A 17,520-nucleotide genomic window follows, 5' to 3' on the forward strand; every position below is an offset into this window, starting at 1 on the left:
GGAGACTCCTTGACTTTTTCGACCAATGCGGTGAGCTGTTCTTCAGAACTTACAGGGAGCTCCCCTTTTGGCTCCACCATATTAGAACGCGTAGCCTCCAATGTCACCATTATTTTTGACTGCGTTCGCAACATTAGTTCTGAAAAATATTTGTAGTAAATTAACTAGATCAACATTATAAAGAAATTTCATACTCCTCATATCGTCAATTTTTCGTTCCATCCTTTTCAAGGTTTCCGCTGTTGTTTCCCCTGTTGTATTATCAATTAATTCGAACGTGCGATCCATTTTGTAGCTCTGTAAATGAAATGCAATTAAAACAAAATATTACTTAAAAATAAAAAATTGTGTTTTCTAACTAATAAATAAAGCACTATCTATTAAATCGGCAACGTTCTCAATAGTTACGATTATTTAAGACAGTTCAATAATCACAGGTGCAGGTAAACAAAGCACTGTGTATTGGGTGTGTATTTTTTTTATTAAGGAACTTACTTAAGAAGTGCAGGTGGACAAGGGGACGTGTATTATGTTTTATGGAAATTTGTTTTTCCATTAAGGTACTAAGTGAAGAAGTGCAGGTAGATTGGTAGAAATTAAAGGGCTCAATTGAAAAAAATTGCTTCGTATTGGTCGGTTACCGATTGTAATCCCCTATATAATCCTGTAATTCCGCACACATCAATCACTTGTGATATGTTGTGAATGATTGGTAATTGAGTGAATACGCATATTTTATTCCGCATTAATAAAGTTGAAGTGAAGTATTTAAAATGAGTAACTTGTCGAAGAGAATTAGGTGAAATTAGCTCGGTCCATAAACTATTGCAGATCCACCAAAGTTTGAAAGTGAATATAACATACATTTTGAAGTTGAAGACGAGGATTTTAGTTGTGAAACCCCAGACTTGCAATTACCAGGTGTTCGTACCCAAAGTTACTCAACATGACCACACCCAACAAATCAAGCAGTAGCCAAGGGAACAGTACCAGGCGCTCAGTAGCACTCACTGCAGATGAGAATTGCTGGTCAGCATATTATAGGTCGCACTAACTCACCATCTCACCGTCACAACGATACGCTGACCCGACAATGCAGTCAGCACATTTGCGGTGTCAGCCGAGCCAACTACGCAACAGCTACTATAATCATAATTCCCTGACCTACTTTAGAATATAGCTTACTTCACTAATCATTACACTAAACTTCCGTGTTCCAAGTAGTATATAATAATGTATCAAATGAACAATAAATCAGTTATCAACACACCTCATAACTCCGCGGTTCTACTTCCTACCTCTAGGAATAAGGCTCGTAATACACTATCTCAACTAGCAGCTAACCACGTTAGCTCAACCTCATCGCAGTTCCCGCATCGCCTGTGGTCCGGCATTACAGTAACCACCGTTACCATTGCCGCGACGCGATCGTCCTGCAAGTGTCTACTTCGGTTAGGCACAAACATTGGTGACCCCGACGTGATCCTTTACCAACAAAGGATCACACTTCAGCAACCCCCTTCCTACCAAAAGCTGAACCTCTGACTGGTAAGAAGACCCGTTAAGTTCACTACATCCACCCGCCCTGGAAACCCTAGCTCATCCAGCTTCACAGGATACGCTTCTTCTTCCAGCGTCATAGGAACTCAGCTTAATCCAGCTTCACAGGATACGCTTCTTCTTCCAGCGTCACAGGAACTCAGCTTAATCCAGCTTCACAGGATACGCTTCTTCTTCCAGCGTCACAGGAACTCAGCTTAATCCAGCTTCACAGGATACGCTTCGTCATCCAGCGTCACAGGATCGTAAGCTTTATCCAGCTTCACAGGATACTCTTCTTCTTCCAGCGTCACAGGAACTCAGCTTAATCCAGCTTCACAGGATACTCAGCTTCATTCAGCTTCACAGGATACTCAGCTTCATCCAGCTTCACAGGACACACAGCTTTATCCGGCTTCACAGGATTCTTTGTTTCCCAGACACACAACATGTCTACTTCATTTATAGAGGAATCAAGTCACACAAGAATCGATTTACACAATCGATTACTAGACACCCAAAACGAGCTGCAGAGAAAATCCATCAGCTCATTAAGAATTATGGCAAGGATTCTGTCGACCGACGCCACCGAGACGGCTATTATTCCGGTAAGCTAACTCAGTTAAACGATCTCTGGCAGCAGTTTTGCGACCTAGATGAAGAAGTCCAACAAGCGGCATTACCCACTGGAAGTGAGTACTCTTCACGACTAGTAGCACTTAAGGAGCTGGTCGAAAAATATCAGAATATCTTTCTGGACAACATGCCGACTGGAAGCGGGCTTCCGAAGGCCCCCAGACGAACTTCGTCCAACATCAAGATCACAACAAGAGATCAAGTCAAAGGAGATTCCCCAATTGACACGGTGATCCGACAGTTAAAGAGAAGATGCAACGAATTGGAGTCATCAATATACATTAGCCTCGAACGCCCCAACCGTCACCCCAGCCCTACAAAGGCACTTGGATCTCCATTGGGCGTTACTGAGGCAAGCCCACGACGAATTGGACAGCACACCTGGGGCCGCAGCTCTGGCAGTAGCAGAGCTAGCACAATTCCACACATTATTCGAGAAAACGACGCGCCAATGAGCCTAAACTTGGCACTTCCGCCAATTAGCATTCCGGAGTTCAAAGGCGAGTCTAGACTGGCCACGGTTCCATAATCTCTTTGTGGAATTGGTACATAACAAACCATATTCGGCCAGTCAAAAACTACATATTCTACAGAGCTCGCTTCGTGGTGAAGCGAGGAACGTCTTGACAGACACAGCCTTCTCACAGGGTGGCTATGACGACACCTGGTTGCGATTGAAGGCCAGGTACCAGAACGGAAAGATAATAGTATTCGCCGCTATATCAAAAATGGTTGACTATAAGCCTATAGACGGCTCCTCGCGCCAACTAAGGGCCTTACATGACACTATCAAAAACTCAATGAGTACTCTTAAAAACCCCGATGTCAGCACGAAATCCTGGGATCCACTCCTAGGTTTTATTATCAGAAGAAAACTAGACCAGCAGTCTCTAGCTGCTCTGGAGAATTCAGCGGATGCACCAACGGAAATCCCAACGTTAAGGAGTGTACTGACGTTTATTGAGCGGCGCGCTTGCATGCTGGAGACGATAAGCGCTCAACCTACAGCAACATTCCGCCATCAGTCAGTTGACAACGAAGAGAGCTGTAAGATTTGTCACCTAGGACCACATCATTTTAGAGCATGTAGCCGCTTCCAGGAAATGGACCCCAAAACGCGGCGCCAAGCCATTATTCAAGTAGGAGCATGCACAAATTGTTTGTCTACAGCTCATGAGATTGAAAACTGTGGATCACCAGGCACTTGTCGAGGCTGCCAGCAACGGCATCATTCACTGGTACACCAAGTACCGACTAGCTATCTAGTGGCCGGAGCAGTAACCATTACAGGCTACGACCACTTAGGAGGATATACGCTGCTCGCGACCGTCAAGGTTTTATTACAAGGACCAAACGGCCAACTACAAACATGTCGCGCTGTAATAGATGGTGGATCACAGGTGAATCTTATCTCAAGGAGGATGGCAGATCTGCTATCTCTCAAGGAAATGTCACCGATTGCAATATTTGGAATCGGAGGAAAAATATCAACAGTAATCAGATCAGCACTAAAGCTCTCAGTTACATCAGGGTTTGAAACATTAATAGGGGTATTTATTATTCCCACAGTCATTACAGACCAACCGTCAGTACCGATTGATACCGATCTTAATATTCCCGAGGGACTGCCGTTAGCAGATCGTGACTTCGGCAACCTGGACCCATTGACCTAACTTTAGGGATTGAGGTTTATTCTCGTGTAATAACCGGTGAACTTCTTGAACTAGGACCTAATAAGCCTTTGGCACAAGGCACAAGGCTTGGTTATGTAATCACCGGTTATCTCAATAAAGAAACCTCATCTGATACAGAAATCAACCCTATTCTGGTAAAAGACAGAGATGATCTTGCAGGACTGAACGCTGCTTATGAGCAAACGAAAGATAAAAATCCGATGAATAATAATCAATTTGATATAGAAGAAAGCAAACGGCAAGGTGAGATTTCACTCGATGAAGAAGGGATTCATTCAACGAACGTAGCATTGATGGATCATAAAATAAAAGGGCCTGAAGATATATGTAGCCAATTAAAAACTAGCGACACTGACTCGTCCGATCGAGAATCAACCGATACATATAATGGTTCATTGCAGCTGACTGAACTTTACACTGCAAGAGAAAAACCACTTAATATAGAACCGACTTCTCATCAATTTAAAACCTACAAGAAGTCTGACTTTTGTTCAACATTTCTAAACTTAGCCAAGAAATATCTTAGTTTTGTTGCAGAAAGTCCACATACCATAGACGTGCCAAATGATCAAGTTCTACGAGGGCACAATTTCAGTTCCCACGGTAATGTAAATTTTATCGCAAAGGGGATGTGAAGGACCTGAATCACAAACAGGAACCGCCGCAGTTGAAGGAAAGATCCTCCTTGGTCAATGATTTATTAGGTGCTTTCTATACAATTCGGCCAAGGGCTGACCGACATCACGCCATTAATTGAGGGTACCCCTCAATGGGGGGGAGAATGTTCGTACCCAAAGTTACTCAACATGACCACACCCAACAAATCAAGCAGTAGCAAAGGGAACAGTACCAGGCGCTCAGTAGCACTCACTGCAGATGAGAATTGCTGGTCAGCATATTATAGGTCGCACTAACTCACCATCACACCGTCACAACGATACGCTGACCCGACAATGCAGTCAGCACATTTGCGGTGTCAGCCGAGCCAACTACGCAACTGCTACCATAATCATAATTCCCTGACCTACTTTAGAATATAGCTTACTTCACTAATCATTACACTAAACTTCCGTGTTCCAAGTAGTATATAATAATGTCTCAAATGAACAATAAATCAGTTATCAACACACCTCATAGGAATAGGGCTCGTAATACACTATCTCAACTAGCAGCTAACCACGTTGGCTCAACCTCATCGCAGTTCCCGCATCGCCTGTGGTACGGCATTACAGTAACCATCGTTACCATTGCCGCGACGCGATCGTCCTGCAAGTGTCTACTTCGGTTAGGCACAAACACCAGGTTTTACCCAAAAAACAGTTTACAAATTAAATAAGGCCTTTGGTACCGAAAGTGCACTGTAACCAGAAGTCAGCTAGAAGAATTATTAAAGATTTTAATATCAGAAAATATAAGTGTTCCTTCTTCTGCTAAGGGACTTTTGAAGACAGGAATAAAATAACAGTTATTCGAACAGTAGCTCCAGGGAACTATACACATATTGGCAGAAAGCCATACCCAGACTCAATGAACGAACATATTGTCAATGATAGCGAGCTAATGTTTGATTTCAATGTGGATGGGCTGTCACTTTATAGAAGTTCTCAAGCTTACCTTTGGCCAATCTTATGATTCTTTAAAAACCTTAAACATGCTGAAGTTTATATGATCGGCTCATACTCAGGTTCTTCTAAACCATCAAATGTGAATCAATACCCTTACGATTTTGTTTCTGAAATGAAAGAATTAGGCTGTCATCCCTTGCAGATAGCTGACAAAGGGGTACGAGTCAAACTTAATGCATTTATTTGTGATGGCCCAGCTCGGGCTTTAATGTGCGGAACACGCGGGACAAACGCTTTAAATGGTTGCATGAAGTGTACGAAGGTAGGGAAAAGGGTTAACCATGTAACAACATACTAACTCTGAGTTTAGGAATCGGACTTACCTAAACCATCACTTGCCTTTTTTAAAGAAACCCCACTAGGTATAGAAGAGTTTGATATTGACATGATTGCTGGGTTTCCCCTTGACCCTATGCACCTGCTAGACCTATGAGTTTGCAAAAAGATGCTAAAATGTATTATTGCAATTTCAGAAAAACTGTTAGGTTTGAAGTCATTTCTTCGATTTGAGTTTGGCAGAAAGCCAAGTTATCTTGATGAATTCCCAAGATGGAAAGCTATAGAATTTCGCCAGATTGTTCTTTATACAGGCACTATTAGATAAAGACTATGCATTGCATTTAAATACAGTAAATGATATGTTAAACTATTTTGTAAAACAGTTTAGGGAAGTCGATCCTCCAGAATCGTTGACCTACAACGTACATGGTTAGGTAGGTAAGGTAGGAGTGGTTGCAGATTAGGTACTAATCCCCACACTCAGGCCACACTGGGCCTCTTGTGATACCACGTGATTTCTGAGCAGATCCTTTTCCCTAGCTCATGGGTTATTTGCTTTCGCGAAGTATTTTGTTCCTCTTAGGAAACAAGAGTTTTTTAGTTCGGAAGTGTGTAGCTACCTTGGGCTTGAAAGCGCTTTGGGATATGCGCTGGGCAGAAGCATAGGAGGTGTTCGATGCTCTCCTCTTCGTCTATCTGTTTGCAGCTGCGGCAGAAGTCGTGGTTACTGAGTCCTAGCCTGTGCGCATGAGTCCCTATAAGACAGTGGCAGAGGGCATTTAGGAGAGTGGAGATGTCTTCCCTACTACATTGTAGGAGAGTTTTTGTTCTTTTCGAGTTGTAATTTGGCCATAAGAGTCTAGAATTGTGCATGTTGAGATTGAGTTCCAACGGTGGTTGGCAACTGTGTACAGTCTCTGCCTGAGATGGAGCTTGCAGGTAGCCATGGGCATACCCACCGAGTCCTTATCGCGAAGGATGTCGGCGGTTGTCCCTTGTCTTTCTAGCTCGTCTACTATTCAGTTGCCCTCAATATTACGGTGTCCAGGCAACCAGGTGAGGTTGATTCTCAGATGAGTGGCCATTTCGTTAAGAGATTTGCGGCATTCAGAGATTGTTTTTGAGTTTGTTGAGTAGGAGTCGAGGGCCCTGAGGGCTGCTTGACTACCCGGGAAGATGAAAATGTCCCTGTCGTGATGTTCTGATGTGTCCAGGTGGGCCATGGCTTCCTGAAATGCCATGACTTCCGCCACCATCTTAATGCATTAAATAACACTCCAACAATTTGTATCTTTATATTTATTCAAATAATTTTAATGAACACTTTTCCGAACCACCATTGAGGCAATGTTCCAGTCTCGTTTTTTTATAGTGGTGTCCAGAGGCCTAGTCCACGTCGCAGATCCGAATATATGACAAAGAGTGTTAAAATTAGACACTTGAGGAAAATGAATATTAAGGCCATTGCAAGAGAAATTCTCACTTTTATTACTTATTTTCCGTTAATGGGAGATCTTATTGCACCAAATTTTTCCGTTTGGAAGTTTGTAATAAATCTTTTAAGAATAATTGATTACATTACCCTTTCTGAATATTCTTCAAAAGCTTAAAAAAAATATTAAAAGAAGCTATAGAATACCATCATAAAGAACACACAGTCTTACTTAAGGACACCTTGAAACCAAAATTTAACTTTTTGAATCATTATTTTAGAATTGTTAGCGAGTCAGTACCCTTGAAGTATCTATGGACCTATCCGTTTGAATCAAAGCACAAAACTTTAAAGTCATACGCAAAGAACATAAATTCAAGAAGAAATATTCTGTCGTCTCTCTCAATAAAAATGTGTATCAGTTATGCTCAATACTTACACAATTTTAAAATTAAAGAAGAGCATTTAGCAAATCAAAATGTAAGGCATCTAGTTTAATTTTAAGGGGAGAACTTTCAAAATTTTTTAAAAATATTGAAAATGTAGACTGTTATTCCAACCAAGCAAAAACACCTCTTAACGAGGTAAAAAGTAGTGGCGAACGCGCCTTTAACAAAAAATTCTGATATCAACAATTGTGACGAAAAATGATATTACATTCGATAAAATTAATAAACTATATTAAATTTATGATTTTGGCCCGCAACAGTAAATATCTATTTGTAGCGTGCCGAATATATAAATTTAATATGGTCTATTTATTTTATCGAATGTAATATCATTTTTCGTCACAATTGTCGATATCAGAAATTTTTGTTAAAGGCGCGCGCGTTCGCCACTACTTTTTACCTCGTTAAGAGGGGTTTTTGTTTGATATCAGAAGTTTTTTTTTGCACAAGAGTTTAAGTACCCCAATATCATGACTAGGAGTCATATGGCTTGGCTATTGAAAAACTAAACACACAGATTTTGTTTTGTTTTAAAATATATGAAAAATGTTATTTTTTGCCAAATCCGTTCGGTTTGTAAAAGAACGGCTCAGTGAGTTATATGTCCCAATACCTGCAAAACTAATATATGTATATACATATGTACATTTGTATGCACCTTTTGCTTGGATACTAAAACATAACAAATCTATAATATTTGCCGGATGTTCTGAAAGTACAAAGTAATCATTGGAGAAGTATTTGCTTATTTCTGAAATGGTTCCGTTATTTTCCTGAAATAGTTCTTTTTTTATCCAAGGACACATAATGTCCCAATACCTACAAAAGTAATCTATGAATATATGTATAATGTACATTGTAATTGTTACTTAGCTACTAAAATGTCCTAAGAATTGTAAGAAAAGTTTTTCTTTCATTAGTTTTAAGTAAATAAAAATATAATTCTAAAAAATGTATGAAGACTATAATAAACTTTCACGTTCCACTTCGGCTTAACTTTATTCTAATAAGGTATGGGTTGTTTACATTCACATTCTAATAAGAATGAAACATCTAATATGAATATAAAACTTATTAATAACAAGTTTTATCGCTTCAATTACTTATTTTAATAGCACCAGTTTGGAATCTCAATGGCTGTATAGTTTCAGATTCCAATAGAAATCGGTCGTTTCTTACATTTCCCGCCGAACTAGCGGGTTTTTCCAATGTGGTAGAACAAATAGATCAAGTTTCCTATTTCGATTAGCTTCATGCAAGTAAAGGACCCTCAAACCATAAAAGATTTTCCGTTTGAAAAAATCGAATAAGAATATTTTTCATCAAATTGGTTTTTTCTTGTTTATTCCAATAAGTATGAAATATTTCGTATACGGAGCTGAAACGAGTTGCCCATTTTACGCTTAATATCTTCCAAACGGTCATTTTTAGGGCAAAAAGTGTTATAAATCAAAAGTTGAGGAATCTCAAGGGCTATATGATTCTAAATTTAAAAAGAAATCGTTCGACTCAATTTTGAGAAAATAGTCAAAAAGTGGTTTTAAATAATAACTTTTTGTCATAACTCTAAATCTAATATATTCAGACAATTTTACCATATAAAAAATATTTAGCAAATTAAATTATCATTTCAGAGATATATAGCACGTTTCTGTAGCATTAGTTGTTGAGATACTATTAACATTTTAAGTCTGGCTTCTTTTTTTTCCGCTAAACTAGCGGGTTTTTCCAAAAGTCGTAGAACAAACATTTTCTATTTCAAGCTACTTTATACACCCATAGGGTTTCCAAAACCCTAAAACTAAGATGGGATGCATACAAACCCACAAACAAAGGAACAAACATTTTCATTTTGGGAAGAAGAAGAAAATCTTGTTTTTTGAATTACTTTTGAACGGGACATCGGATTTCAACAAATGAGGTGTCATTCGACGCGTATTCTTAGTTTCGTGTAGGTAAATAAATAATTACTGTTGCGGGCCGAAATCATAAATTTAATATAGTTTATTTAATTTATCGAATGTAATATCGTTTTTCGTCACAATTGTTGATATCAGCAATTTTGGTTAAAGGCGCTTTCGCCACTACTTTTTACCTCGTTAAGAGGTGTTTTTGTTTGATATGTAAGTTAAAAGTTTAGATAGTATTTTATTTAAAAAAAATACAAACTTTATTATTTGAGTTCAGATTTACAACTAACTTTTCTTATGTTAATAATTAATAATGTAACCTAGGTGCTGCTGCCGTTTCTGCCGCTGCTGCTGCTGCCTCTGCTGACGTTCTCTGCTATCGTCATTGAACATTGCTGCTGTTGTTGATGTGGTCGGTCCTAATTGGTTGCTGTCGCTGATATTGCTGGTGCAGTTGACCATTTCTTATTCTGATTGGTCAACTTAATTTGGCAATAACTGTTGTTGCCAAATGCACTCGGCGTTGGGTTCAATCACCCAGCGTTGAAGCTTTCCCACGATCGTAAGGTGGGAAGTGCAAGCTCAGCGCACGTGGCTGCTGAACTCAATTAGGGGCCTATTGGGCAACGTTCTGGCCAGTATAGGGTTACTGTCGGGAAATTGATGCTTATGCTTTTCTCGCGCTCATAACCAATTTGTTTTTGTTTGTGATTTTGCGCGTGTGGCGATACTCTTACTTGAGCATTTAGCATTCTGGGTGTTAACTCCTCCCCCCTTAAACGCGACTGTCCTCGGTCGCAACGTAAAAGAGTACAGATCCGGGAGGGGATGGCTCTTCAGTTGTTTTCGCTGGAGCTGGCAAGCCTTCTGTTGGTTTGCGCCTTCGCATGAATCGTATGATCAGTCCTAGGGTAACTACAAATAGGATGATGGCGGATCCATAATTCAGGGAAGAATCTATAATTCCTTCGCTTCTGAGTTTCTCTAGTACTCTTGTGTTGTTTATGTTAAGTTCCTTGACCATTTGTAGTGACAGTACTTCATCTATTTTCGACTTTTCCGCTGTTAATTGAAAAAGTGGGGGTTCCGGTTCGACCGTGCTGGTTTCTTTTGACTTGTAGATGTTTTCTCCAATTGTTACTGTAGAGTTCCTGTATTGGATTATAAATGAGCCCTGTAGTTTTAAGAGTTTTTCGTCCAACGAGACAAATCCGCTAAAGTCGTTCAGCAATAGAGTTCCTGGCAATATTTCCTCGACATCGGGAATGTATTGATTGTTGACCGTTTTGCATACTGGTTCCTTAAGGTTGAGCAGAGCATTTACGCAAGTATCGTTACTTAAGTCTAGCAATTTTTCGGAATTACAAATAGTTTTATCGTTATGTGCCTCGCAAGGTCCTGTTATTGCGAATAGCTGTTTCTTACATTCTAATAGATTTTCATATTTTAGATCGTTAATTATATGGGCTTTTTTTAGTGCTTTTACTTTTAATGTTCTGCAAGTATCTTTGTTAATTGTTTGTAGGCTAATAATGTAAATGAGGTCGTGGCCTGGCCGTTGCACACTGGGCCAGCCGATCCGATTTTTGGCCAAAAATACGTTTTTTTTTTTTTAAGAAAATGACAAGACCGAGTATGGATTCCTTTTTATAATACATTAAACTAATTTATGCCAAAGTTTCAAAGAATTCGGGCAAGTAGTTTTTGTTTACCGTATTTTTAAAGTTTAAAATTCATCAAATATTGATGGAAATGAAAAAAACTCTAGAAGTCAAAGATGCTGATGTAGCTGTTCGACTTCTTCACAAAACTTTTAAAAGTTATTATTTTCAACAAGTAAAAAATATTAAATAGCTCTTATGACTTACTTGTTTCCTAAAAGAAACTTTTTCGTTGATTTTTACTGCTTTTTTTAGCATATGAGTACTTTGCTTTTCGAGTGCTTTTGAGTGCCATCTCCAAATGAAGTCATTACATCAAAAATAAATTCTTTAATTAATTTACTAAAATCGCTCATCGCCGACTCGATGCGGTTTTGCCTTAGTTTTCAGTAATTTTAATTTTAATTGATGGCTTAACTTGAAGTCGAACCGTTTTGATGAGCTTTACTAAGAATGCCTAAAAGTATGCCGTATTTTTTTTTCGTCAGGTTTTAATGTACGTTTTGGGCGCCAAAATTTGATTTTAGTCTGCCTAACATCCAAAATCTACTTTTTTCATTCATTCCCGCATCTTCTATTTCTGAAACCCAACAATCGAATGTTATATCGGTATATCGAAAAGAGAAATATCAACTTTGTTGGCTCTTCTCTAAAAAATGTTCACAATTTCTGTCATTTGGTGCTCGAAACTCGAAGCGAACACACCATGGCCTAAAGGTATGCTGCATTTCTTGTACTTTCGTCGGGGAAGAACTAAAATATATAATAAAAATATAAATGTAGCTTACATGAATACGTAGTCGAAGGCCTCGTAGCTAGCACTACCCCCTATGTTAGTATTAGTTTTTTAAACTTTACTAGAATCTCAAATTAATAAATAAATAAATAAATGAAGCATACTTTTGTGATGACTTCAGAAAATGTCAAATTAACATTAAACAAATTAAAAAACAATATTTTACAAACAATTTTTTTCTAATAATTTGATTATAAGAATCTAAACAGATAACAAGAAGAAAAATATAGAACATTTTGTTAGGTCGATTATTAAATAAACGTTTAAGTGGGAGCCTCCGAAAGTAGCAATTTTTAACGGTTCATAAATCTAAAACGACATTATTTTTTATATTGGTGTTAATTTTTTGTAATTTGTTTTCTCTCATACTTAATCGTGTATGAAAATGGATTGAGTGCGTCTTCTAGTTATTTTTTTAAAAATAAAAAACCGAAAAGTATGTAAAATTTTCCGATTTTGGTTTGGATTATCTATACCATATAAAATTCCAATAAATTTTACTTTTAGTTCGTTGAAAAGTTCAATCTTTTAAGAGATAAATGCAAAAAAACTGCATCCTTTTAACTATCCCAGGAGAGAAATTACAGATTTTTGGCCAAAAAATGAACTTTCTGGCCCACTGTGCAACGGCTAACTTTTTCTAGGTTATTTTGTAAAACCCATAAAACACCTCAAAAATTGACGTAACTTAAACTTAGAATGCACAACATCATACACTTAATGTAACACTGAACTGACTTTATTAATTTCAAAAAATATTACTTTTAATAACAAAATAAATGTGTTTCGCTGTGCACATTTTAAATAGCCTTTTTCTCTTAATCTTTGTTTTATCTTCGTCGTTGACGCGTGCCAATGCTCCTACAGTGGCAGATCCACGGGGGGGGAAATTAGGGAAATTTCCCCCCCCCTTGGAACCACAGAACCTGAAAATTTTACTTGTTTGCTAGAAAAATATTCTCTGCAATAAAAAAATGAAAATACAACAGTGACACTCTTCTCACCAAATAATATTTTTGTTTTATAATTTGTACTGTACTTCTCTCGCAATAATAAGTTTGAACCCCAAATCGAAGAATAAGTTCAATTTCCCCCCCCAAGAATCGTCTCTGGATCCGCCACTGGCTCCTATACCCTTTCTAAAATGAAAAAAAAATAAGTACTGTAAATAATAACTATTGATGTGTTTCTTAAGATCGACACACGCGGAAAAGGAAAATACCACAGTGATTTACTTTACCTATCCGTTTTCATCATGATTTTAAAATTTGTTATTTTTATAATAATCTTCAAAAGTAATCATTTTTTTGAGTTTTTTAATACAAAATCAAAAATAATCAATAATCATGAGCAAAAAAAAAATCAAAAATTATGATTATTTCTGATTTTTATTTTTCTTATCAAAATAAATCTCATTTTGAAACCACGGCCATCCTGTTCCGAACGCAAAGGAGTGTCCTGGAAAACAAAATGGTTATATTGGCCGTCTGCTTCCTTGCAGATATTTTTACTTAAGGGGTTATATACCTTTTTTATTTTCAAAAAATCGAAAATTTTTTTATTGCTTTATCTTAAAGAACAACTCCTTGAGAACATTTTCCCAAATTTTCATAGAGATTCGAGCAGTAGAAAAAAAGTTACAGCGCTCCTAACCGCGCGCCTCGTCGCGCGCATTAACTGAACTTGAAAATTTAAATGCGAATATCTCGAAATGGTGCTTTTTGAAAAATGACTTTGCGGTGATATGGATTGGCGGAAAACTACTGAACCGATTTACTTCAATTTTTTTTAATGTTCGTAATGAAATTTTTCTGTGCTTGAACGATCGACTTTTCACGCACAAACTTTTTTTCGCCGAAATAAATTTTTTGGTGAAATTTCTAGCGACCAAAAAGTTCATTTTTAGCATAAAACGTTCCCATATGCACAAAAAAAAATCTTAAAAACAATCGTTTAAGCACAAGGAATTAGACTAAACTAATGAAATTTGTTTACTTTTATGGTTTCAGTTGACCTTTTCGACCTGGGGAAGTATCACCGCAAGGCTCTTCAAAAAAAAGGCCTCTAAGGGAAACAGCCACCCCTTAAAAACTATTTAATATTTTTTCACGAAATTTTGCACAAACATTGATAATAAAGTGTACTATCAAAAAATTAAAACATTCGTGTAATGAAATAATTGCTACATACCTAAAAAAAATCCAAACTTTCCTCTTTTTCTTCGACAAAAAAGGTATACAAGTATAACCCCTTAACGCAGTAGAAGAAGTGCTTTTGACCTAACCACACTAGTACATATGTTTATCCGCTTACAAATCCCAAACGAAATGCGGTTGTTCTTTTCTGTTGTTCAAAGTGAACTAATTAACCAGTCGGAACCAGCTGGATCGGACAAATATATCTTATAGCTCACATAGGAATAATCGGAAAAAAAGTATATCTTTGATGTTTCCTAGCATTTAAACTCGAACGCTTGGAAATAACATTTCTTAATTAGTTTTGAATATAATTTTATCAAAATCGGACAACTATATCACATAGCTGCCATAGGAACGATCGGAAAATTGGTGGGAAAATAATATGAAACAAATTAAAGCTTCGGTGTTTTTTGACATATTATCTTATACTATTGGGAATATCATTTCTTGTATTTTTAGGAGTTTCGAACTAAATTTAATAAAAATCGGTCGACTCTAACAAAACCTGTAAAATAAGCGATCAGAGAAATAATGAAAAAATTATTTTTAAAAAAATTTTGCTTTGTTGATTTTGATCGTATCTTCTTTTACTCTGGGGTATACAATATTTTAACTTTTTAGCATGACGAATTTAGTTTTACACAAACATCACTGAAGCTAGCAACAATCCTTAAAAATGTAACATGTTACTAACATTGATTAAAAATACCTTGCATAGTTGAGGAGTTATAAATTAATGCCAAAAAAACAGGTCAAAGGCCCCATAGTGCGACGGTCAGTCAGACAGACATGGCTAGATCGACTAGAATAGTGATCCTGATTTAAAATATATATTTTAATAGGGTCCAAAACGCTTCCATCTATCTATTATACCCTTTTACCCTGCGAGTAACGGGCTTAAAAACAAAAACAAAAAAAGAAATTATAAGTCTACAGCGTAACTCGATCTCCATACAGCTTAAATTGGTAGTCAAATGTGTTATCCTCTAGGCCAAATGGCAAACAGGATCTTTATAAGCTTAAGGCTTATAAAAAAACGAGGTTTGTGTACATGCTAATTTTCCTGAAAGCTTGGTAGAGATGTTTGTATTAAATTTCCTTACTTTTGTTTTGTTATTTTATTTTAGTTATTTAGTTATTTATTTCAAAGAAATTATTTAGTATAAGAAGTACGTATAAACTTTAGAAATAATATTTTCATAAAAGTTTTTTTCTCGACCGTCATCTTGTGGACTCGAACCTGTGCCACCATGTGTCAAAGGCGGACGACGTAGCAGCTGGACTACTGAACGAAAATTTCGAGTATGGACAATGGGGACACTAGACCTACATACATGTTTTTCGAACTGTGTTGCCATTTCTGCTAAGGCTTTTTGCATGGACGCGTTCATAATTTCACTGAAAAATGTCCACGATTTTTGTCTATCTTTTTTTCTTGGTGTACTCTTTGTTAATACGTTAAATTAGTTAGCTGAAAGCAGTTGAAACCACTCCAAAACGAGACCACCGCCTTTCAAAAACTGTCCACAAGTTCAAAGTAAAGCAAATACGAAATTGGCGTTAGTGGTCTTTAGTTCAATTCGCAAAATGATCCTATCGGTTAATTAGTCGGCTTTGATGTCGGCGACTGATAGTGCTGATACCGGAATAAGTAAAAGAAAACTACTTTATGCTTAAACTATCATGAAAACGGCCGGAGGCGAAAGAAAGACATAAATTGAAAACCGGTCAGAAACCTTTTTCTAGAGAAGCAAGCAGCTGCGACTGAAATTGATTTACGAGGCGATACGGATAAATTGCTGGTATCCACAGAATACCAGATAAACTGTGAATTTAAGAACTTAGGCGATGGTGAAGCCTCAGCGATATTTAGGGTTTTGGGTATAAAACTAAGCAAGGCCCCAGTGGAGGAACACAGTCACCAACAGAAGCTTACAATTGACGAACCATGAGAAATATTAGCGCCTTGATGGTTTTAGCATCAATTTTTGCCTTGAATGGTGCCTATCAGGTTTCAAACGGCATTAACCGAACGGACGATGGTAAGTTCAGTTGGTCGTAACCAGAATCCATAATCACTCCAATCCCGCTCCTTACAACATTCTCCATAGCATATTCTAAGATCGTTCCCCGATTTCTGTGGAACATGAAGCGCGGAGACAACCAGGAGAGCCACCGAAACACACAGCCTATCATAATTGTGCAGCAGCCCAGCTGGAAAGCGGATCGCGACTCGGACAGACACCACTTCCACCAAAGCCCGTACAACACCCCCTACTATCATCACTACCCGCAACCGCCCAGCCGTCCGCCACCACAGTTCCCCGGAATGGAATACCTGAACAGTGCCGGAAGCGGACCAACCTACCTGATCATCAATCCTAACAACATGCAGGGAATTTACCTGCCCGCAAGCAATTCCAACAGCTCAAACTCTACCAGCTCGCGTCGTAGCGCCTTCGTGCCCTCGATCGCTGATTTGCTGCAAGGCCTCAACCTGGAAGATCTATCGGACGGAATCGTATTTCAGGATGATACCGAAGTGGTTAATGCTGCAAAAGATGAGACTACGGCGGTCCCCAGCTCTGAGGTACCGATCCCCCCGGCTGATGACGATCACCAGGAGAATATAATCAGCGAGAACGAGGTCGAGGCCCTCGAGCGCCAAACACTCCAGGGCCCAGGTAAAAAGCACATGGTCTCGATCCTGATGCAGGACAAACGCCGTAAGCGCTTCCAGGAGTTTTTGGCTGGCATCTATTTGAGGAACTACAACCTGAACATAAAGTAGTCAAACGTATAATATCTGAAACATTTTGAAATTATGTTAAGCTGAATAAATATTGGAAACCCTACCCTTACCCAATAAGGTTGACATCTCTCTGCAGTTCCAAATTTTTCTATCACAATGTGACGCACTATATCAAGGGTCCCAGGAGAAATCTAACCTAACACTAGCTTACAGCCAAAAAACTTTAGCTTCATTGTCTAGACTAATTTGAGATCCCTCTATACGCTGGTCTCATTCAAATTATTTTGGAATGATTCGTTCTTGAGATATTTGCGAAAAACATGTTTTTTAGTTGTTGTATTAAAGAGTGAACCAAGTGCACCAAGTCTTCTTCTCACCCCTTTACTTGATTTCTTTTGTTTTCTCTTCGCTGTTGGCGCGTGCCACTGCACCTATAACCTCTCTAAAGCGAAAAATATCCGACTGTGTAATTTTTACTTCTGAAGTAAAACATACAATACGAATTGTTTTAAATTGGTAATATTAAAATGTTTTAAATGTTTAAATCAA

The 17,520-nt window shown here is 38.0% G+C and overlaps 1 protein-coding gene across 1 annotated transcript; it reads left to right on the forward strand.

The window, feature by feature from the left end:
- The first annotated feature begins 16,167 nt into the window (after positions 1 to 16,167).
- Positions 16,168 to 17,010, forward strand: LOC119562613. Its single transcript, XM_037875838.1, has 2 exons — positions 16,168 to 16,261; positions 16,331 to 17,010. Exons 1-2 carry the CDS (start codon positions 16,168 to 16,170, stop codon positions 17,008 to 17,010), a joined length of 774 nt encoding a protein of 257 aa, XP_037731766.1.
- Positions 17,011 to 17,520: the final 510 nt, after the last annotated feature.

The sequence above is a fragment of the Drosophila subpulchrella genome, unplaced genomic scaffold (assembly GCF_014743375.2).
Source record: "Drosophila subpulchrella strain 33 F10 #4 breed RU33 unplaced genomic scaffold, RU_Dsub_v1.1 Primary Assembly Seq72, whole genome shotgun sequence".
NCBI classification, from domain to species: Eukaryota; Metazoa; Arthropoda; class Insecta; order Diptera; family Drosophilidae; genus Drosophila; species Drosophila subpulchrella.